This window comes from Podarcis muralis, chromosome 3 (genome assembly GCF_964188315.1).
Source record: "Podarcis muralis chromosome 3, rPodMur119.hap1.1, whole genome shotgun sequence".
NCBI classification, from domain to species: Eukaryota; Metazoa; Chordata; class Lepidosauria; order Squamata; family Lacertidae; genus Podarcis; species Podarcis muralis.
This window is the reverse complement of record NC_135657.1, coordinates 422,635-446,214: the sequence shown is the minus strand read 5'-3', so window position 1 is coordinate 446,214 and position 23,580 is coordinate 422,635. Positions and strand designations below refer to the sequence as shown.

Here is a 23,580-nt window from a genome sequence, read left to right as displayed (position 1 = left end):
CCCTTTTCTTTTGTTTTATTCTCCCTCCCCCTCTTCTTTTTTTTCTTTCTCCCCTCTTTCTCCTGTTGTATCAAAAAAGTTTTTTTTTTAAAAAAATGTATGCAGCATTACCTTTTTCTGGCTCCTATCGAGGGAACTCCTTGCCACCAGCAGTGTCAGCCACTGTGTGGAAGAAGCTCTCTAGCCAGAAACAGCCAAAAAGGTGAGTGGAAATGTCTGAAGCCCACCAGCTGCCTGCCCAGGCTTCCAGGCCTCCTCCTCTCTGGCTTTGTGGCCTTAACATCCAATGGGGGCTCAAAAAGTAGAGACGTGCAGGACTCCAGCAGCTACTCCTCTAGAGGACTAACATCTGTCTGCCTGAGATGCAGCCTCAAGGAGCGGTTTTTCTCTTCTTCACACAGCAGCACACTTGCTGCCCCCCCCCCCCCCCGCTGCCAGGGCTACAAGGGGAGGAGAGAATTTGACCCTCAATGCAGGAGGGCTCATAGAGATGGAAGATCCTAAGGCTCATCTAGTCCAACCCCCTGCAATGCAGGAATCACAGCGGAAGAATCCCTGACAGATGACCATCTGACCTCCATTTAAAAACTGCAAGGGAAGAAGAGTCCACCAGGGAGGGCTCCTCCACTGCCTGCTGGGGGTCCCCCCCCCCCCGCTCCTCCAGCCTTGCCCAGCCCAAGTACTTCTTTGAAGAGGCATGAGGCGCAAGCTGCTCCCTGCAGCTCTCTCTATTCAAAGGGGGCCTTGAAAGAAGAGCGCCCCCTCTGCAGGCAGGAGCTGACTCCCCTTGGGGGCTGGTCCCCTCCCCAAAGACCAGAGACAATGAGGACACTGTGGCTTATTTACAAAACAGTTTATTAAAAATAGGAACAGAAACAAACACTTGGAGCAGCCTCAGCTCTGGAGATGGGAATGGGCGCCCGTCGCTGAGCAACCGGCCCCAGCCCTGTTGGGGAGGGGGGGAGGGAGGGGAACCCAGCTCTTGGGGGGGGCGGTGTCTGGCCAGCTGCTGGCTGCCTCTTGCACCTGCGACATTCATGGCCCTGTGCCCACCTGCCCACCCACTTTCTCCAGGGCTCAGGGGGAGGTGCCTCTGCTGCACAACCCAGGGCAAGAAGGGCAGCCAAGCAAGGGGGAGAAAAGGAGCCGCCCAGAGGAGGGTGAGGCTGCCAGGGAAGGGGGTGACTGTGGGGCTGGAAAGCCTGTGAGAGAGGGGGAGGGGCAGGGGGAGGAGCCAACCTTACTCTTCTTCCCCCCTCCCCCCTCCCCCCCCTTAAATAACAAGACAGACATCTCTGTGCTGTGCAAAAAAAAACCTCTGTACAATTCAAGCAAAACAAAACTCCATGCGTTGAGCTGGGGGGAGAGGGAGGCCACTGGCCCCGGGGGGGAATAATACTGACAAGGCACACAGCCCCCCTTCCCCGCCTTGCCCCCTCCCTCCTGCCCCCCCTCCCGATGGTGGCAGCGATTGTCTGCGGGGCTCCTGGCGGCTGCGGCACATGCAGGAGGCACAGCCAAGCTGGTTCTGTGCAGCGGTGGCAGCAGCGGCCTGGCGGGGGGAGGGGGCCCTTTGCGGAGGCAGCGCCCGGGCACTGCTGGCATGGGGGCAGCCCTTAGGAGGAGACGGTGACGGCCGCCAGCGCTCCGTTCCGCGAGTAGAAGAACTTGCTGAAGGCCTCTTCAAGTAAACAGCTCAGCCGGCTCTGATCAGCCTGCAAGGGGCAGAGGGAAGGAGAGGCCAGTGAGAGCCCCACTCATGGGCTGAGCCCACCCACCCAGCCTGCCAGTGGGCAGGATCCTACCTCACTGATGAATCCCAGCTGGACCAGTTCGGCCGCCAGCTCCTGGATATTGTCACCTGGGAGAGGGGGAGAAGAAGAGGCAGCAAAAGTCAGGAGGAAGAGGAGGGCTTCCCTTGCCCAGCAATGCCCAGCCAGGAGGGAGGGAGGGACTTACTAGGCAGCAGGTCACAGCTCAGGTGTCGGTTCAGCTTGTCTTCCAGCCTCAGCAGCAGCGTCAACTGGGCAGAGAGAAGCCAAAGTCAGTCCCTGGCCCCTGGCGCGCAGCCAACCCAGGCCCCTTCAAGTAGGGCAGCGTGGCAGAAGAGACCCCCCCCCAGCCCAGGTTGGTACATACATGGTGCTTCACCCCTTCCTCGACTGACTCGATGTTGCATTGCATCAGGACCACCTGCGGGAGGCAAGGGGAGGCAGTGAGTGGGGTGGGAGGCCCTGGCTGTGCCTGCTGGCCAGGCTCCAGGACCTGAGCGGAGCAGGACAGCAACTCACCTTGCGGGTTTCCACTTCCGCAGGCTCTGGCGTGGGCGTCTTGACCGATGGGGGCGCAATGGGAGACGTCACCACCTCCTGCTGCGGCTGATGAGGGCGGGGCAGGCCGAAGGCCGTGAGGGGGTAGATGCCGTTCCTAGAGGGGGAGAGGGGTCAGGCTCTGTTCCCCAGGTGGGCAGCAAAGTTGCAGGCCTTCCACTTGGTGGAAGAGAAGGGAAGGAGGCAAGGGTCCAGGCTGGCCAGCCCAGGAGAGGCTCCCTGGCACACAAGAAGGGGGTGGAAGAAAATTCTCACCTCACATCCTCCAGAAACTTGTCTAGCTCCAGGGCTGGGGACTGGGAGAAGCTGTGCGGTGGGGAAAGCACAGAGTTAGATAAAGGGGGACCTCAATGCTGAATGCAAATTCGCTGCTGTCTGCTCCCCTCCCTGGCCTCCTTGGGGAGGGGCCAGAGGGACACCCACTGCTTGCCCTCCCCTCCCCACATTCCCAGCCCCTCAGAGAAGCCTCACATCATGCGGACGCCCTCGCGGTCGGCATGGTTGATCTCGGCCAACACTGCACTCATGTCCAAGTTCTTTGTCATTTCTTCAAGGGCGTTCTCTGGGATCATGTCTGTCAGGAGGCAAAGGAGTCTTTCAGGAACGTTGCAGGGGGTCGGGCTAGATGACCCTCAGGGTCCCTTCCCCATCTACAATTCAAAGCAGTTGATGGAAGGCAGGAGAGGGGCCGTCCAAGGGTCTGTACGGGGGCCAATTCTATGACTTGGACTAGAAATGATCTGAGCCATCAAAAGTGGCCAAATTTGCAAATTATTCAGGACAAAGGAAGCCCAAGTGGTTTGCAAAGAGCCCCCAAATGATCTCTCAGACTGGCTGAAAGAAGTGCAGTGGGAGTCAGAGTGAAGCAAGTGGCCTCTGGGGCAGAAACACCCACACTTCCCAGATGCCCCATGGGATCCAAACTGACAGGGTCTGGCCAATGGGAGAGGCCTTTGGGCTGCAGCAGAAAACACGCTCAGTGAGTGATGGCAGGAAGAAAAACGCCACGCCTAGTGTGTTATGAGAGCACCTGAATTTCAAGGCGTTTTTGTACTGCCAACATCCTAGCATCTGTTCATAAAGGCAGGAGAGGGGCGTGGATAAAGCCAACCAAGATACTGGGAACCTTCTCTAAAAACGGAATGTGAAAATAATTGGGCCTTTTCAGTTTAGGGAAAATGAGGAGGAGGAGGAGCACTAGGAAGAGAAGCAATCAGAGTGGGGTGAGGGACGAATGGATCCTAGGGGAAGTTATTTCCCCTGTGGCAACCCAAGCCAGAAAGTGGTCCAGGGACTTCCTGCCTTCAGAGTGGGGGGTGGGGGCTGCCACCACTCCCCAAGCAGAATGCGGCACCACAAGATGTACATCACAGCACCAACTGAGGGCCAGGCTGATGCAGGGAAGGAGGGGACCCAGCCAGGGCCACCTGTCAGAGCAGCTCAAAGGGCCCTCGGGGCTGAGAAAGCCCCAGCAGCCTTCCACCCTGCCCCAAAGAGCTCTCCAGGAGCTGGGAAGGCACAGAGGGCCAAAGGTGCCAGGCCAGACCCAGCAAGGGCCGCTCTGCTCAGTGCCCTTGGCTGCTTCTGCTCTCGGCCTCCGGAGGAAGGGATTAGGCCTCCCCAGCCTCCACTCACGCTGATGGCCCACAATGCAGTGGGCTGCCAGGAGCTTCAGAGAGGGCACTTCAAAGAGGGCTTGGTGGAAGAGGAGCTCGCGGGCCGTGGGTCGCTTGCTGGGCTGCAGCTCCAGGCACTTTTGGATGAACTCCTGGAAGGAGGGAAAGGAAGGAGAAGACATGAAGGCCGAGACTTGTGCCCGTCCCAGGAGGGAGGGAGGGAGGAGGGGAGGGGCGCCTCACCCGCTGCAAGGGATCCTCCAGCAACTGGATGGCATTGTTGATCGCTTCCTGGGGCACGTAAGAGGATTCGCCATTGCCCTGGATCTCCAGCACCGCCATCTGCAGGGACAGCAGAAGCACAGCTCAGTGGGGGGCTGAGCCCCACAGTTGGCATGCTGCGATCCCGGAGGAACCAAAGGGCTCCACCAGCCACTATCACACACAAGGAGGGAGAGAAAGGGGACTGGCTCTCTCCTTTCCAAATGGGTCTCTCTCTTCTCTTCCTGGAGGTTTCAGAAATCAGAGACCAAATGACCCCCCCTCCACGACACAAGGAGATGCACTGTGCACTCCTAACCCTGTCGAGATAAGACCAGGATGCCGGACAAGCCGCCCCTTCCCATAAGGATTTGAGGTTTGGGGGAGGGGAAAGCAGCTATGCCCCCCAACCCTCCCTCTTCACAGCTCTCCTTGCCTTACCTCCAGCGCACACATCCCAAAGGAGTAGATGTCCACCGCGGTCGTCACATGTGCAACTTCTGGAACACAAAACCAGGAATCAGGACCCCCCTGGCTGGCTGGCAATGGCCATTCAGAGTGGCCACTCAGTCCTGGGCCTTGGGAAGTTGGGGGGCACCAGTTGTTATTGGCCCATAACCTGTTAAGACTTGGAGCCACCATTTGTAGCTGATACTACGCCCCACTTTGACCAGGGCAAACAGCAGAGAATGCACAGCTCCAGAATCCAGGAGAGTCTTCTAGCAGAGTATCAAGAGTTTTCCTGTTTTCCAGTAGCCAGTCTTTCCCAGAGCTCCCAGTTAAGAAACCTCCTTTCCCACTCAGTTCAGTTCAAAGTGCTTATTGTCTCATGGCACAAGACAAGCATAAACACCTCAGCTACATGAACCTTTCAGAGAGGCTGCTACATGAGCTAATCTACTAGAATACCGTTCTTCTGGTCTTAGAAGGAGACCTTGTGAAGATACAAGAGAAATCCACTAGCACTTGACGCTGCTAGCTTGCCTTGAACCACACAGCATGTAACCTGCAGCTACTCCACCAACACCTCGCACTGAGCAAAAGCTCTCCTTGGGGAAGAGCTCACACTCCTGGCAACGCTCCTGAATGCAACCCCAGCTTTATAGCCGCCTCTGCCCATACACGTTCCTTAGAGCAGCATTTCTCAACCGTGGGGCTCCAGCTGTTGTTGGACTACAACTCCCATTGTCCCTAGATAGCAGGACCAGTGGTCAGGGATGATGGGAGTTGTAGTCCAACAACATGGCTGAAAAGCACTGCCTTAGAGAAAGGAAGGATGGATGAGTCATGCTCCGGGCATTTAGCCTTGGACTGGTATCTAAGCCACCCAGTGTAGCTGGTGTGCGAACTCTGAACAGAAACCAAACATGGGGGGGCCCCTCAAGACATGGAAACTTGGTGCAACCCTGATGAGCCACTTCAGCCCTCCACTTCAGCTGCTGCTCTCCCCCCTTTCTTACCGCCATACTCCGGGGCAAAGAAGTGCAGGTTCTTCTGCTCCTCACGACACGTCTTCACATGGTTGTTGATGGTGTCTGGGGCCACTGGAAGGGGGGGGGGAAACAGCAAGGAATCAGGGGCTGAGCCTCCTCCTCCCTCCCAAATTGCTCTCATGGGGCGGGCAGAGGGCATTCAGGCACAGCTGCCGCCACCCCAGTCCAGTCCCAGCACAAGACAAGGGCAGGCGCAGCTCAGAAGCAAAGGGGGGAGAGGCAGGCCCACATGCTCCTCCAGATCTCCCATCGTTCCTGGGTGAGCTCCAAGCCCCAGCAGCCAAAGGAACCCCACCAGGGAAAGCAGATGAGCCCATTGGGAGCGGGGGGGTGGGGTGGGGGTGGGCAAGGCAGCACTGCTGGAGGAAGAAGGCAGAGGAAGTCCTTTCTGCTGCTCCTGGGTCTCCACTGCAGAGGAGCGCCAGCTGGACCAGCACTAAGGCAGGCACAAGGGGCTGCAGAGTAAGGGGGGGGGGATCCTGAGCAGTAGCAGCAGCTGGTGTTCCACAGACACCCACACTGACCCACCCACAGACACCTGAATGACAGGGAAGGGTACAGACAAGACAGTCCTCACCCCCCCCCCCTCTCTCTCTCTCTCTCTCTCACACACACACACACACACTGGCCGGCTTCAGGCCTTTTCCTGAAAGCCCAGCAACGGAGAGGGGGGTTCCCACTTGATCAGGTTTGCACCAGCCTCTGTCTCCCCACCAAAGAGGGCTGCCTCCCCTCCACTGCTGCCCCATCCATTCACTCAAGAGCAAAGATCCCAAGGGCCCAGTCGCCTTAGAAATGCCAAGGGGAGGGGGCAGTGGCCCTGGAGCCAAGGGTGCCGCAGACCCAGGCCCCAAAGCAGGGATCCACACAGAGGGCAGCACTTGGTGGGCACCCTGAGGGTAGTAGCGATGAGCAGGAGGAGATGGACGCTGGGGCAGAAGCTGCACCAAGCCTCCTCCTCTTCCTCCTCGGCACCCAAAGCCAGACGCAGTACCAGCCACTTTCTAACACAAGTGCTGCTGCTGCTGCCTTAGAAGGGAAGATTATGCCAGCTATGGCCTGCGGCAAAGCACCCCTAAAATCCGGCTTGTGACCTGGTAGCCTGCACATGAGAAGGAAGCTCAATTTTGGCCTGGAATGGCAGAGGAAGACTTCATGGCAGGAATGCTCAGTTCAGGCAAGCTGGAGCTCCAGAGCTGCTGCCACCACCTCCTTTGCTGCAAAGCTCTCCCGTCCTCCCAAAGTGCCCCAGACTCCCTTCTGGAAGCAGTAAACCATCATAGGACCACCTCAACGCAACTCAAATTACCAACCTAGTGGTTTCAATGGCCAGAGGCGCCTGCTAGAAGAGCCCCAAATTCTCTCTCTCTCTCTCACCCCCCCCCCCCCCGCAATTCAGATGTGGTTTTAAAGGTCATTTCCCAGACACTGAAGCCAAACACTTCCTGACTTGCACCCTTTAACGTTTTCTTTGCGCTTGGATCACTGCCAGGAAGGCAAGATTCATGTTCTCTGCTTTCCATTTTCCAAGACTGACTTGAGCTTAAAATGGTGCTTTTCACCCTAGCAGACAGAATGGACCTTCCCCTCTCAGCCACTGCCCCAGCCTCCCACCTGATGGTTTTTTATATATACAGTGGTGCCTCGCAAGACAAAATTAATCCGTTCAGCGGTTTTTTCGTCTTGCGAAGCACGGCTATTAGCGGCTATTAACGGCTTAGCGGCTTAAAGAAAAAGGAAACAAACTCGCAAGACATTTCGTCTTGCGAAGCAAGACCATAGGGAAATTCGTCTTGCGGAACGACTAAAAAACCGGAAAACCCTTTTGTCTAGCGAGTTTTTCGTCTTGCGAGGCATTTGTCTTGTGGGGCACCACTGTAATTGTCTTTTACTTAAAATTTCGCTCCAAAGCTCCACATAAGCACTCGCCAGCCCTGCTGCTTCCCTGTCCCCCCAGGGACCCCCAAAGCCAAATCTCCCACTCCACTTCTGACCCATGGAACGATATCCTGGCCTCTCCTCCTTGGGTTTCCACCAGGTGTTAGAACTGTGGTGTCTGTAAGGGGTTTGGACTTCCTGGTTAGTTTTAATTTCAGCCTCTACACAGGGGGCCAGACATGTACACAAGGGTTTGGACCAGGGGTCTGCAAACTTTTTCAGCAGGGGGCCGGTCCACTGTCCCTCAGACCTTGTGTGGGCCGGACTATATTTAGAGGGGGGGAATGAATGAATTCCTATGCCCCACAAATAACCCAGAGATGCATTTTAAATAAAAGGACACATTCTACTCATGTAAAAACATGCTGATTCCTGGACTGTCTGCGGGCTGGATTTAGAAGGCGATTGGGCCGGATCCAGCCCCCGGGCCTTAGTCTGCCTACCCATGGTTTGGACGCTCCCCAGTCTCTCAACCAGCAAAAGCTCAGGCACACTTGTCCTGATCCGAATAAATGTAAGGCACCTATATTTTTAATTTCAGAAATATGCCACCAAATAGAGTTGCATGTGCTAATCCTATCTGTCTGCAGAGTTTCCGTACACAGCAAGCGTATTCTAGTCACAGAAAGGGGTTTTTATCCCTCATGCCAAAAATGGGAGACTTGCTGAAAGGCTTCCTTCTGCTGGGGAACATGCTTTGCAGGAAGAAAGTCTGGCATTCAAGTTGCAGCACCTGCGGCTGAGGCTCTCAGGCAGGCAAACGGAGCAAGGCGGAGCTGCTGGCATCAGGCAAGAGAGACAAGGCCACGCGGCTCTCGACTCGGAAGAGGGCAGCTTCTGTCCTTCCTCTGGCGGAGAACGGCAGGGCCTTCAGCTTCCTGGAGCACTGGGCTCACTTTTGCCCAGGCAAGCTTTTGCCAACGCAGCTGGCAGCTATCTTCCTGCTGCCCACCTTCTTTGGGATCCAGCTCAACGCAGTCAAATAAGCTTGGGCTTCCCTTCCCTGAAAGTGTTCTCTCTCTCTCTCTGTGGCAGATGAAGACCCAGCCCCCGACCACCACCTTGGCTCCTCCGGAAAGTGTCTTCTGGGGGGGTGCATAGCAGGCGCCCCCAGCCCCAAAGAGGTCCCTCCGGTGTAGCTGCCGTGTCTTTGCCAGACTTAGGGCTTCAAGTGTCCCAATCAAATGCACTGTCCAGTGGTACGCCCAGGAAGCAAGCGGGCTTGGTTTTGCAAACTTCCTTCTGCCTTTGACAGACCCTGGAATTTCATCCCCAGCCCATGAAAACCTCGCCAAGAGACACAGCCACGCCCGACTCACTGAGCACACCACCCAAACTCACCCACCCCAGAGAAAAGGCTGAGCTCTGCTCCTGGCCCAGGCTCCCTTCCACACAAGACATGCCACCTGCATGCAGCCCAAGCAGCGCCAGCGCCCTGGCCGCCCTCCTCCTCCTCCTCGCGTTACCTGCCGCCTCTGCGCCACGAGCGCCACCTCTCCTCTCGGCCCTGCTCCCGTCCAGCTTCCACCTGCTCCGCTCCACTGAGCTCGCCTGGACCAAGGTGCCCAAGGATTTCTTGCCTGCCCAAAGCGAAGGGCTCTTTCAGTCCTTGGCCATGCCGGGGGGGGGGGGGGAGGACACCCCAGGGCCCCCGTCTCACCGCCTGCAGGGCACAGCTCATCTTGCGCCAGGCATTGGCCTTCTCCGCCAGCCCTGTGTCTTCTCCTTGCTGGCAGTGGAAGCAAGAGAAGGCCCTTCCCAAGGCAGACCTCGACGCAGGCAGCTCCCCAAAGGGGGCGGCAGCAGAGCAGCTGCAGGGCCTGAGCACTTCCAAGGCTCCGCCAGGGTCTCCTAAGCACCTCCAGGCCCCTGCGCAGGCGGCACCAGGCACACAGCTCCCAAGAGTCAGGCTCCGCCACACGCGTCCGACCCATTGCCAAGCAGCCGGCCGCAGGGAGCTGGAGGAGGAGGCAGCAAAGCCACAAGCAAACAGCAAGCAGGACCCCCCCCAGGGCCACGAGCGCAGGAGGAGGAGGCTGCAAGGGAGGCAGCAGCTTCTCCACAGGCACAAGCAGCCCAGGACACATGCAGGAGGCAGCCATGCAGCAGAAAGGCAGCCCCCCCCCACACGAGGAGCCCCAACAGGTGGCAGGACTGGGGTGGCGCTACATAGAGCCCAGGTGCCAGCCTTCACCAGGGAAGAAAACGAGCGTCATATATGCCAATATACAAAGTGATGCTCTCATATCTATATCTCTATAGATAGATGCTCCAAAGGTCACAGTCACATCACAGAGCAGAGAGATTTGCTCACCATTAGCAAAAATCCTATGAAAGACTGTTGGCGAGAGAGAGAGAAAGAGGCAGCCCATATAAGCAGGAAGTAAAACCGGACATGGCGGGCGCCGAGGGGTCAGCCCTTCACCTCAGCAGCCACAGCGCCCACGGCCGCCACAACCGGGCAGGGAGAGGCGGTCCTTGCCTAGCCAGCCACAGCGGAAGGCGATGGAGGGTGGGGGGCTCCTGGGACAAGGCCCTTCCCTGCTCCTGCCAGGACAGAGCTCAGCCCCCAAGAAGCTGCCCATTGGCCACCCCAGCAGGGCAGGCATCCGGGAAAGGGGCTGACCAGGCCAGGAGCTGCTTCTGGCTCAGCCACCACTTGGGCCCAGGAGCAGACCAGAGACTCCCTGCCAAGGGAGGGGGGTGGGGAAGGGGCCCAGGCACACGTGGGGCAGGGGAGGGCTTCTCTTGAAGTCCCTCCCCAGGGCACGCGATTTAGTAGTGCAGGATCCTTGCTGCCTTCCCATCTCCCTTGCCCCCCTCCCCCGATTTCCAGTGGGTCATGGGGAAACAGAGGCCTGAAGTCCTCTCCCCAAGGCAGCTCCTCTTCCACAGCTGCCAGAGGAAGGGAGGCCATGAGTGCCTGGCGACCCCACTCCCAGCCAAGCCAAGCCCAGAGGCCTCTCCAGTCCAGGAGTCCAGCAGCCTCCCCTCTTTTCACTAGCCCCCCTGACCTTCCCCCCCCCCCCAGCTTCAGGGCCTCCTCTGCACACCTCACAGGCAGCCTCAGGTGGGGCTGAGCAGTGGGAACCTCCTGGACAAAACTGCCAGCCACCGGGGCTGCAAGAAGCCCCCCACCACCCCTGAATCATCAATGGGGCTGGGAGTGGAGATGGAGGGAAGAGAAAACAGGCAGGGAAAGAGGCAGAAAAGGGCTCTGGGCTTTTCCAAAGATTTTTTGGCTTCGGGGGGTTGGGTGGGAATCTTAACAGATTTGGGGGGAGGCATGAAGGGAGAGGGAAATGTCTCTGAATAAGGTGCATGCGGAGGACAGAGGGGGGATCCTAAGGTCAGGGTTCTGGTGCTGGGACAACGACCACAACCAAGCCTACATCCACTTGCTCCCAGACTTAGGGGAGGAGGTGGCAAAGCCAGGCAGAGCCTCCCAAGCAGCGCTGCAGGCCCTGAAGCTCTTCCCAGCCCAAGGGAAGGGAAAATGGCCCACCTCCTGATTTCTCCCCCAGCTTCAGCTGACCAAACCCGTCAGACAACCACCCGTTCAGTTCCCCACTAAGTACAAAAATGGCTCATCGAGAGGTTGTGGGGAAGTGGCAGCCAGGAAGCCGAAGGTGGCGAGTGGCAGGAGGGGAGGCTCTCCCTCTGCCGCCTGTGCCCAGCCCAGCCTGCCAATGCCCAGTGGGACCCAAAGGAGCCACCCAGTTCCGTGGGGCCTGAAGCAGGACCTGCCCCAGTTGAGGATGGGGCAGGCGGAGGCCTCCGAGTTTGCTTCAGGGCCAGATCCACACCGCAGATGCCAGTCACACCACAGCCGCGCTTCCTTCTCCTCCCTCTTCTCAAAGGAGCCTCGGAGGGGAGAGCCAAGGGCATTTGCTGGCCTCCCACACCAGCTACTAGGATCCCAACAGACAAGGGCAGAGCAGGGCTCCAGCCAAAGGCGCTGCTGGCAGGCGCAAATGGTGCCGTGGAGCCCTTGCTGCCCCCTGCCTGCCAGGTCCCGGGGAGCAAGAGAGTTTGAAAGAGCAGCTGCTTCACCCCCTGGACTCAGCTGCTTCAGGAACACCAGTGAGATAATGTCAAGCAGAAGCGGCGTTGGTCCCCGTGTGGAGGCAGGCTGGAAGCTCTGCCACGATCCGGAGCCACAGGGCAGGTGGCAGCCTGGTCCTCCTGCATCTTGGCCCAACTGCAGAGCCCCCTCTCTTGTGCCCGGGGGGTTCTGAGCATTGTGCAAGCTTGCCAGCCGCCACCGCCCTGGAGTTCCCCAATCCCAAGCGTGGCTCTTCTAGCCTGAGTGAGTTCCCTGCTCTCATCCATGCTCTCTCTCAGCCACAAAGCATGCCAGGAAAGGCTCTTCTCTTGGAAGCAGCGAGGGTTTCTTCCACTAGAGATGGCCAGAAGATGTCACTGGCCCATAGCTCCTCAGGGCTGGTCTTGTCTGGATGAAATACCGTAGACCCAAACTTGTACAAAGCAAAAAAGAGGATGGTACTATTGTGAGCTCTTTGCCCTGTGGTGGTCTTTGCAATTCTTGAAAACTTGAACACACATTATTTTCTTGAAAGGGGGGGGGGGGGAGAACCTCTGCTCAAAATTTGGCCAAGACTCCAGAAGGTTCTGAAGTCTGTTCTACGCTGGGGCAGAATCCTGAGACGAGTGGCTCCAAGCGATGGCCCTGCAGGCGCAGCAGCAGGGAAGACTGGGCACCCCTTGGCACCCCCACCAAACTCTCTGCCCACCACTCAGCCCAAGGCATCCCAAGCGCAGAGCAAGCAGGACAGTCAATCTTGCAGGTTGCGTCAGAAGAGTCTTTGTTCCACCAGGAGGGCTGGTCTTCCTCAGCCTTGGCAAAAGCATCACTGGGGGCAGGTCTCTGGGCCCTTCCCTGCCTCGCAACATATGGAACTCACTGTGACAAGGGGAGGGACATGAGTCTAGGCGGGCCCCTCGCAGGGCTGTTGTGAGGAGAAAAGGGGAAACCAGGGAGGCCACCTTTGTTTATTTTAGAAAGGTCTACGCTGCTCTTCAACAAAAATTCCCAGGGCCCTTTACAGAAAAGGGTGATGCAAAACTCCATTGGGGAAAACCCCAACCACCCTGAACTCCTTTTTTTGGGGGGGGGGGGCAGGAAAAGGCAAAGTCACAGGGTGGTGGTGGGACAGGCCCTTCAAAGTCCAGAAGAGAATCTCCACCCTCAGAGGCAGTTTAAGGCCTCTGAACTCAGCCGGGTGACATTTTGGCTGCCCCTGAACTGCAGGCACCTCTGAAGGGCTTTGTTCTCAAAGGAGTTTTAGGACTTGAAGCCACAGAGGCCAGCAGTCCATTGCCATGCACCACACACACACACACACACACACACACACACACACCAACACTTGCATCCCTTGGCAGCTGTACACTGTGATGGGTTTCCTACCCATTTAACTGCCACAGGTCTCTCCTAGTGCCCAGGAAATTGCTTTCGCCAGCCAAGTCCCAGCCCTAACTGCCCTTGGCAACAAGAGGCTTCTGGCTAGTCTGTCCCAGGAGCTCTCAAGAGAATCCAGAGATTTCCCAGACGTGGGAGAGCCCCAGAGAAAGCCCAAGGGGAGCTCTCCTCCCATTTCCTCCTCAGAGCTCTCGGGGGCTGGGGATGCCCAAAAGGCAGCTCGGCAAAGCACTCCAGCTGCCCTTCCCTCTCCTCAAAGCCCCGGGTGGCAGGGAAGCAGCAAGAAGAGGAAGGAAGGAGGGTTTCTCCCTGAGGGACCAAAGGCCACCGGGAAGCAGTTTCCTGCCCATGCCCTGGAGGGACGCAGGCACCCATGCTCTGGGCAGCCTATCCAGGCACAGAGCGTGGGGTGGGAGGAAGCTGGGGGCTGGGCAGCCTGAGAAGGTGGTGGTGGTGGCAGCAGCAGCAGCAGCAACAGCAGCAGCTGCTCAGGGCCACACGTATCCAGGTGGCAGAATTCTCCAGGAGGTTTCCAGAAGTCAGCAATGAAGGCTACAGAGAGAGGCACCAGCTGAGGCTCAGAATCCCAGGTGAGCAGGGCAGCAGGAGCCCACCAAGCCCCGGGGCCTTCTGGGGAGCTCCTTCCCTTTCCAGTGACTCTTGAGATCACTGGCTTGTGGCTCTGAAGGAGAGGCTTACCTGACCCGATCTTGATCAGCCCATTGTGCTGGATGAAGATGGTGTCACAAGTCAAGTTTCCGTGAATGATGGGAGGATCGCAGGAGTGAAGGTAACTGGAACGGCAACACAAGGAATGGTGGGCCCCAGAGGCTGGCACCAGCACTCACCGCCCCCAACAAAAGGCCACTTTCACAGGGGCAAAACCAAGGCCTTGTGCCTGAGGCTGCCAGGGACTCCCCAAGAGAGCAACAGCCATCACTCTCCTACCCTCAGTCAGCTTGAGAAGGAGGGGAGGCAGGCAGGCAGGCTGGCAAAGCGGCAAGCCAAGTCCTGCCACAACTGCCAGAGGGAGCCAGAAGCAACCGCTCTCCCCCCTGGCCTCGGAAGAAGCAAAGGGGGCATGCGCAGCCAGGCTCCCAAAGCCTTTGAGGGATTCAAAGCATGTACCTGAGAGCAGACAGGATCTGGGTGCACCAGCGCTTCCAGGCCTAAAGACAGATAAAAGGAAGAGGCTCTAAGCAACACCCACAACAGGCAGCTTGACTCTTTCCTGATTTCCTTGCTTCCCTCCATGCCACTCAGACACTTCCTGGTTCCTCCCCAGCCTCCTGTCCTTCTGGGGCTCTGGGTTGGCCAAGGGAAGCTGCTTCTCTGTGCTCAAAGGCAGGAGGCCTGGGACCCAGGAGCAGAGGGAGGCGGGAGGAGAAGGAAGTGAGGGTCACCTTTTCATTCATGGTCTTGTGGTTCTTCTTTGTCTTCTTCAGAAACTGCTTCAGGCTGCCAGAGGACATGTACTCAGTGATGAAGATCACCTGGGAAGGAGGAGGAAGTCACCAACTGCTGCTGCTGCTTCTCCACAAGCCCATCAGGAAGACGTTGGGGGGGCACCCCTCTTACCCTGGCCTTGTTCTCCTTCACATCTGCCCAGTACTTGTGGAACTTCACAATGTTCAGGTGTTCTAGCTGGATCAGGTTGTCAAAGACAGCTTTGACCTTCTCCTGGAGGGACAAAGCAGAGGAATGCCAGACCCCAGCAAGAGGAGAGCTCATTGCTTACCCCAGCCTCACAGCCGTGGAGAGACGGGTGCAGTGCTGGGAGAGAACCCCCAAGGGCTGGCCAAGCAGCAGCCAGCCCCCCCGGGAGGCTAGCCAGTCTTCCCACAGGGCTCTGCACTGCTGGGATTTATGCCACTGCCTCCCAGGCGTCCTGAGCACGATGCCCACCTACTCCCCATCCTTCCCATCCCAGGCTCACCAACCTCCTGAAGCTTAAAATTCTTGCGCTCCGAGAACTGGACCTCATTCCAAACCACTTCCACCCCTTCTTCTGTGTCCATTGCCAGGTAAGCACTGTCAATCCCAGGAACATTGCGCTGATTCACCTGCATGGAGAGGGGCAAAAATAAAAGCAGTGATTCAGGGAGCTGTGGAGACGAGGAGCTAGTGCTTGCGGAGACCCCCACGCCTGAGTCAGGAAACTCCTGAGGACAGGAGCAGCCCAGAAAGATTTGCTCCAAGACTTCTTCCTGACAAGTCAATCTTGCTGCTCTGAAAATCACAGCAGAGATTCATGTCACAAAGAGTCAAAAAGCTCTCGTACCCTAAATGATGGTGGCTGAGAAAGTCAGTCCTGGAACCAACTGGAGGGGGGTAGTTGCCTGGGCTTTATCCTGAGTGATGCCCAGGATCTGGGGCAAGATCTCAATCTCATTGACATTTATCAATTTCAAGACACGACTAGAAGGTTGCCAAGTCAGCACAAGACAGTTTTAAAGGGGGAAACCTAAAAATGTGGGGATCAGTTTAGAACTGAGACGATGAAGTTTCCCCAAGGTGCTCAGTGGCTATTTAACACCATGATGACAGCTCAGCTAGAATGTAGACCACTGATTAGGAAATGCACCCCCCCCAGTCCAGCAGAGAGATTTCATGACAGAGGGTGCCTTCATTCAGAGAACAGAAATCTTGCCCAAAGCAGAATAGAAAGGAGTAAGGACTCTGGAAAAGAAGAAAGTGAATGGCATAATGCTAAAGGGGGTTCCTGCATTGCAAGGGGTTGGACTAGATGACTCTTGGGGTCCCTTCCAACGCTACAGTTCTATGATTCTACGAAAACCATGGTTGACTAAATATCCAAACCAAGATAATCAAGGGTCTGGAAAGAAAGCCTTATGAGGAATGGTGGAGGGAACTGGGCATGTTTACCTTGGAAAAGAGGAGACTGAGAGGAGATACAAAAGCCATATTCAACTATCTGAAGGGCTGCCCCATGGAAGAGGGAAGGAGCTTGTTTTCTCCTGCTCTGGAGGGGAGGACTTGAACCAGTGGAGTCAAGTTTCAAGAAAGGAGATGCCAACTCAACACCAGGAAGAGCTTTCTGACAGGAGAGATGGGTCTTGTGCTCAGGCCCTCCTTGCAGGGTTCCCATAGCAGGGGGGTTGTTCTTTTATTTTATTTTTATTACTTTATTTCATTTCATTTCATGATTTATATGCCACTCATCTGACTGGGTTGCCCTAGCCACTCTGGCCGGCTCTCAAGAGAATATTAAAAACACAACAAAACATCAAACAGTAAAAGCTTCCCTGACATGTTCTGACACCAGGGTACAGGAAAAGACTTTTGGTACTCTTCACAACATGCTTGGAATTTCACCACCATGAGCAATTATGGGTCATTTATGGAGACTGCCTCCCTCATCACTGACTCTCTGGAGGAAATTAAAAACATTCCTGCTTCCCCAAGCATTTGATGGCTGAAATGCTCTTCCTGAAATCCCTGTTGGGGGGGGGATGCTTTTAATTGTTTTAAATTAAATTAAATGAAATGATATTGCTATTGATGTGTTTGCCACCCTGGACACCTTTGAGAGAAAGAATGGGATGTAAGTTGAATTGATGCTGATGCTGATGATAAAATAATGGCAAAAACCTGGAAAATTCAGAATAATTTTAAACAGTACTGAGCCCAATGCAGATCCTTGGGGACCACAAAGCCTGCAATGCCTCAATTAACCATAACTCTGATAACAACCCCCTTCCATGGGTCCCCGGTTGTGATGGCATGATGCCAGAGGTTTTGTCTCCCTGCAACACTTAAACAAAAAACTACCAAGTTATGATACTATGATAACAAAAAGTTTGTGGGCACTTGTTCCCCCAGAGGGTTGGGCCAATATGGCCCTCCAGCCAAAAAAGGTAGATCTATACATTTGAAGAGAAACAAATCAAGAAGACTGGAAGGCAAGGCTTTGTGGAAGTCATTCCTCTTGTTCTTCTGGCCTGAACAATTCACCCTGCAAGAATTTCCCCCAGCTATGCGAGGACAGATGTTTGGCTGAAAGGTCTACGATGCCCATGGATCCCTTGAAAGGTGGCCTTCCCTCTGCTGGGCCTTCCCCCTGCCACTTCGGATGAGCCTGCCTGCCGCCTCCCCTGTCCCTGTGGCATGGGAGAAACCAGCAAAAGCAGCAAGGCCAAGAGCAGGAGGCCTCAGGCCACCATGCTGGTCCCTTCCCCAAGCAGGGGAGAGGCAAGGGAGCAAGAATGGGCCAGGATTACTCCTCCTCTGCAGAAGGCAAGAGCTGCCTCTGGCTGCCAGGGGGTGGGGGCACCCCAAGGCTTGGCTGGACCCACACCTGGAACAAGCTGGCCTGGCTGATGGTTTGCCTAATACTCCTCCTTCTGTAGCCAGTGTGCAGAAAGGCACCTGGCCCTCTTGCTGCCTGGAGCCTTGCGCAGAGACAGTTTCCCTGGGTGGGCTTTCCCCATCCATCACCAGAGTGACACAGTGGCAGGAGAGACACCTCCTTCCTGATGTTGCAGAAGAGGACAGGACTCTTTCCCCTGGTCCTTCCATTCAGGAGGCCAGAGCACCTCCTGCCTCTGGGGCCCAGGCTGCCTCTTTTCCAGGCCTGCTTCCCTTGCCCCTGCCCAGCCAGCCAGCCAGCCAGGCTTCCTCCCTGCCCCAGCTTGCAACAGAAATGACGCAGCAGCAGCCTGCCTTACATCAGGGCCTCATTCCTGCCCAGGGCCCAACCCTCTTCTGGGGCACAGCCACTTCCTCGAGGCCTCACCAGGTCAAGCCACAGTGAGTCAGCCCAAGTGAGTTGACACAGAATAGGAAAGGGCTGATAGGAAGGCTCCTCACCATCTGCCCAGAGATGTCTAGCAACACGCCCCCCCCCCCAGCCCAGCCAAGGAGGGAGGGGCAAAGGAACAATGAATGAGAACAGCTGCAAGAAGAGGGAGGGCCAAACTGCAGCCAAGCAAAAAAGGCCCCCAGACTCAGGGCTGCTGGCAGGCAGATCTATTTGGGGAAAGGGAGGGGAGGAGAGCAACCCAAGCCCATGGCCAAGGAAGCTCCCAGGACGCTTTGCACCCCAAAAGGCTCATCAGACAAGGCTTCCAGGAGAGTCTGCCCAAATTCCTTCCCACCTTGTTCTCCCTCCAAGGCGCCTCTTCTCCTGACACACACACTTCCCCCACCCAGAGGCACGGCCCCATGGAAGCCAAACAAGGCCTCCTGTGTTGGTCTCAGGCCCTCAAAGTGCTCGCCCCGCTCTTCGCTTCCAGCTTCGGGACCAACTCTGACAGAGGCCAAAGAGGAGTCAGGCCAGGCTAGCGATGACTAGTCTTTCTGGAGATTCTGATCACATTTTAGTGTAAAAGGCCTGGCCACTTTGAACTGCTCCCTGGGAGGGGAGGCTTTTCCATCCAAGGCTCCAGACCACAAGACAGCCAGGATAGCCCCAGGAATGCCCTGTGCAAAGCGGGCATGTCAGCTGCCCCCCAAGACCAGCAGTCAGTCAGCCTTGGCTGGTCAAACTAGTCACCGTCCTGCCCCTCTCAGCCTCAGCCAGCCGGCACAAAAAGGTGAACTGTGCGCTTGACCTCCTCCCAAGCCCCCCCCCCCCCATCTTCCAAAGGACAATTCAGCCTCTGGGTGAGCAACAAGTCCCTTCCAAGCAAGGAACATCTTCTGGCACCCAGGGGCCTGGGGAGAGGACCCTCTCCTGGAACACGAGCCAAGGAAGCAGGAGGCAGCCGTAGCTTTCAAGCCTTTCAATTCCTGAAAGGGCATGGAAGCCGAGTGTGGCACCACAACCTGAAACTGCAAAGCACCTTTGCACCCACAAGTCAGGGCTCCCAAAGCTTCTAGATGCAGCTGGTGCCATTTCTACCAATGCCTACTAAAGCCATCACCCAAACAGGAGTTTCCGGTATGTTCCGGCATTGCTCTGGTTAGGGAAAGGACAGCTCACACAGGCAACCTATGGAAATGGGATAAAGCCCCAAGACAACAGTGCCATGTTCCTTGAAGAGAGAAGTACTGGGTGGGTGACTGGAATTAAATGCACACACACTGAGCACCACCTGGCCGTGCCCAGCTTCAGGGGAAGAGAGAAAAGAGCTCTGTATAAGGTAAAGATAAAGGACCCCTGGACGGTTAAGTCCAGCCAAAGGCAACCATGGGGTGAGACACTCATCTCTGCTTTCAGGCTGAGGGAACCGGCCTTTGTCCACAGACAGCTTTCCGGGTAATGTGGCCAGCAGGACCAAACCGCTTCTGGTGCAATGGGACACCATGATGGAAACCAGAGCACACCGAAACGCCGTTTACCTTCCCACTACAGCCGTACCTATTTATTTACTTGCGTGGTGTGCCTTTGAACCGCTAGGTTGGCAGGAGCTGGGACAAAGAGACAGGAGCTCACCCCGTCACACGGATTCCAACTGCCAACCTTCTGATCAGCAAGCCCAAGAGGCTCAGTGGTTTAGACCACAGCTGTGTACAAGGCTGTCTTAGAACATTGCTCAGGAAGTTGAGGGACTGCAGAATATAGCATCAGAATTGTTAAAAGGGATGATGGATGGAGAATATCACCAGGAGCTACATGCGTACAAATCCTGGTTCTAATCTGAGCACATTTGAAGGTGTTACTTTTAGCTTATAAATGTTCTAAACAGTTTTGAACCATGACACCTACAGCAGGGCTGGGGAACCTGTGGCCTTCCAGGTGTTGTGGGACGGGTGGCAGGAGGTGAGAGTTCCACAGTACCTGGAGAGCAACTCCCCGTCCCTTAACCTGGCTGGCTGGCGCTAAGGGGAGTTGTAGCCCTAATCTTTCCTACATAAACCTGCCTGACCAGTAAGTCGAGCCTCAGAGCCACCACTTCTCTCGGAATTCTTTTTCCCAGAAAGGATTGCCTGCGGTAGTCTTGATTCTCGCTTTGGTGCCAGGTGAAAACTTGGATTGGCCCAGACCTTGAAATTCTGTTTATTTTCTGTTTATTTTAAGCTCTAGCTTGAGTTTCAGCTGGCCAGACCTGCAGCTGCTAATTTTTATTGAGCTCTTTTATTCATAAGCAACTCTGATCTAAATCTGCACATAACACTGAGATTGGCATTCAGTTTCTAATACCAAATACTGAATGCTTCCTTATGCGGTTACATTCATAATCTTATGTAAGATTTACTTGTCGTGTCACTTGTCCATCTCTACTGTCGTTATATCCCACCTGGGGAAAAAGCCCACAGCCACCTTGAAAGAAAGCAGGAGAATGCTGAACTGGGTATAAAATAAAGGATGATGCATCAATAGAGAACAGAGGCTGAAATAGAAGACAGACTCATCTCTTCATCTGCAAACAGCCTGACACGCCCTCCCCAAGAAGCAACACAAACATGAAGCAGGCAAGGAACCTTTGACAAAATACTCTTATAAAATTCCAATGTTTTGTCGCTTGCTGAAAATATTGATTTGGTAGTTATAATTTTTATGGTGTTTTAATTATTTCATCCTACACTGCTATGATATGATTATGAACTGGCGGTTTATAAATATACTTACAAATCAACCAATATTATCAGAGTTGGAATGGACCCTGAAGGCCATCGTGCGCAACCCCCTGCTCACTGCATCCCTGATGGATGGTGGTCCAGATGCCTCCAGCCCCCCCCCCCACGGCACCTCTCTTCCACTGCCAAGCAGCTCCTCCACTTGGGAACTTTTCTACTAATGTTGAAATAAAAATCTGTTTCCCTACTGCAATTCCCATGCATTGCTTCTTGCCCTGCCCTCAGAGCAGGCGTCTACTCCATCTTCTGCCTAACAGAAGATCATCACCACCATCTCTTTATCCCCTAAGCATATGCAGCTCTTTCCACTGCCCCCCCCCCCGTAACACCACCAACTATGTTCTACCTCCACCCCTTGGTGGTCCTGCTTGTGGGCTTCCCACTGGGGCATCTGGTTGGCCCTTGGGGGGGGGACAGGTGCCGGACTGGATGAGCTGCTGGTTTGTTCCAGGTCCTTTTATGATGATCAGTTAAGACACCTAGATCCTCTCTATGTTCAGCAGTAAATTTCATAAATCACTCAGAAGCCATCCAGGCATTAAATGGTATATAAATCAATAACAATACCATCCTTTCTTTGTGCTACAAACACAGATGCCCGACTTAGAGAAGCAAAGAGCAGAGTCCTGCCTTGCAGGAAACTGCTCTGCCCCCCTGCAAGTCCACAACTACTGAAAACCTGGGAAGCAAGGAGGCCCAGGGGCAAAGAAGAATAGAATCGTGGAGTTGGAAGGGACCCTGAGGGTCATCTAGTCCAACCCCCCACAATGCAGGAATCTCAGCTAGAGCATCCGTGACAGCTCTGCTTAAAAGCCTCCAAGGAAGGAGAGTCCACTGCCTCTCTCCCAGGGAGGGAAGGGTCCGCTGCCCAGGGAACAGCCCCAGCTGAGCAGCAAAATGGGGTTCTGGGCAAGGAGCGGGGCTCCGGCTCAGCTCCCAGCATCTCCAGGGAGGGCTGGGAAAGATCTCCGCCCCTGAAGCTTCAGGGAGCCCGACTGGGGGCAGGCCCGACGGCTGCGCCTCCCGGGGTGGCTCCCCGGCAGGGCAAGGGCAGCAGCCTCGGTGGGCCGCCCAGGGGCCGCTCCTTCCTCCCGGGGCCTTTCCGGGGCAGCTTCCGGAGCCGCGCTGGGGAGGCTCCCGGGGAGAAGATCCGCGCCTCACCTCCTCGCGGCGCTTCTGCCACCTCCCGCACGGCGACTCCTCCAGGATCTCCGACTCGTCCTCGCTCTCCTCCTCCTCCTCCTCCTCCTCCTGCGCCGCCGCCGCCAGCGGAGGGGACAGCGAGGTCATGCCGGGCCCCGCCGCTCCAGACGCCGCCGCCGCCTCGGCCTTCGGGTCGGAGCCGCCTCCGCCTCCTCCTCCGCTGTTGTGTCCGGCCTGCTTGGCTTCGCCTTCGGACATCGCCGGGGACCGAGAGGGGCGACCTGCACCGGACGGGGGGGGGGGCGGGAGGGAAATGAGGCGCCGGCGGGGAGCCGGGGGGCGGGGCGAGGCCTGGGCGGGCGGGGCCTGGCGTCCCCTTGGCAACCGGGGAAGGGGAGCCCCCCCCCTCCCGGGGCCTGGCCCCTCCGCCCCCCTCGCCCTCCCCCTCGCCCACTCACCGGGCGCGGGCCGGTCTCCAGCTCGCGAGGGCCAACGGGCAGCAGACGGAGCCGCGCGGCGCCTCACGCGCTGCGGACGGAGCGACGCCAGCCGAGGCGGGCCGGGACCCGACGCCGACCAATGAACGGGCGGGCCGAGCCCCGGAGCGCCTTCGGATTGGCCGCGGGACTGGCTCCGCCTGGCGCCTGTCCGTCGGACGGGGAGCGAAGTGCGCGTGCGCCCGCAGGAGAGGGCGGGGCAGGGAGCTCGCCGGCTGGCCGGGCGGCGGCGCGCGTGCGCAGTGCGGACTCTCCGGGAAGAGCGTCCGGCCCCTCGGCTTCCACGGGAGGCGCCCGCGGGCCGCTCGGGGCGGGATGAGGCCTCTCACCTCTCCATCCCACTGCGGAAACGGGCTTGGAGGGCTCCTGTCCAGGAAGGGCTTTCCTTGGCGAGGATCCGGCGTCTCAAGCAAATAATAATAATAATAATAATAATAATAATAATAATAATAATAATAATAATAATAGAATTTATATATTGTCCTATAGCCACGGGTCTCAGGGTGCGTTATCTATTTATAGGATCTGTGGGATTAGCAGAAAGGACTCAGCCAGGCTATTGGGAAAGGTTTCATCAAGAACATCTTGCTCTCCATACTATTTCAGCTCAGGTTTTACTGGTAAAAAGTGATATTTCATCAATAAATTGATGGATTCCTTGATAAAACGGAGCTAAGTGAAAGGAACTGCTATAAATAGGCACATCTGTTACTTTGTTACCATTTTAACTGAGATGTTGCCATGGTCATTTGCAGAAGGGCTCCTACTACATTGCTATTCCTGTGCATTGATAGTGCTATGTCATTATATTTCCATGAGAGTTGGAATCAAATGAAAAATCCATGGCAGATGCCCACACAGCCTCTACTTAAAAACCCCAAGGAAGGAGAATCAGCCACTCTCAGAGGCAGATGTGAAGATTACTGACATAACCTCTCAATCTTCTCCAGGCTCACAAATCAACTGTTTCTTTACCTGTTCTAGGATCAAGCTGACTGGTCGGTAGTTGCCTGGATCTTCTCCCCCTTTTTGAAGACGGGGACATTTGCCCACCTCCAGGGACCTCACCTGTTCTCCAAGGTTCTAAGGCAGATGCTCTGAGATTACACCTGCAAGTCTCTTCAGCACCCTTGGGTGCAGCTCACCAGGCCCTGGAGGCTGGAATTCATTTGAAGTCTCCAAGTGTCCCCTTTCCCCCTCTTTTCCTATCTTGGGCTGCAGCTCCCTCCTTGCACCGTTTACAGTGGTACCTCGGGTAACAGACGCTTCAGGTTACAGACTCCGCTAACCCAGAAATAGGACCTCGGGTTAAGAACT

General features: G+C 56.1%; 1 protein-coding gene across 2 annotated transcripts; it reads right to left on the bottom strand.

The window, feature by feature from the left end:
• Window positions 1-838: 838 nt before the first annotated feature.
• On the bottom strand, window positions 839-22,378 carry NRBP1 (nuclear receptor binding protein 1). 2 transcript variants are annotated; one of them, XM_077926658.1, is made up of 19 exons: window positions 22,225-22,378; window positions 21,785-22,047; window positions 15,022-15,144; window positions 14,660-14,761; window positions 14,485-14,574; window positions 14,210-14,250; window positions 13,781-13,875; window positions 9,105-9,218; window positions 5,668-5,751; window positions 4,649-4,707; window positions 4,190-4,288; window positions 3,966-4,098; window positions 2,802-2,904; window positions 2,586-2,636; window positions 2,292-2,427; window positions 2,140-2,193; window positions 1,960-2,023; window positions 1,806-1,861; window positions 839-1,715 (listed from the first exon to the last, which is right to left on the bottom strand). In XM_077926658.1, exons 2-19 carry the CDS (start codon window positions 22,022-22,024, stop codon window positions 1,617-1,619), a joined length of 1,743 nt encoding a protein of 580 aa, XP_077782784.1. In that variant the 5' UTR covers window positions 22,025-22,047; window positions 22,225-22,378; the 3' UTR covers window positions 839-1,616. The 2 variants fall into 2 exon arrangements, with proteins under 2 accessions (XP_077782784.1, XP_028581225.2); XM_028725392.2 differs by lacking the exon at window positions 9,105-9,218 and having other exon boundaries at window positions 22,225-22,377.
• Between the last annotated feature and the right edge of the window lie 1,202 nt (window positions 22,379-23,580).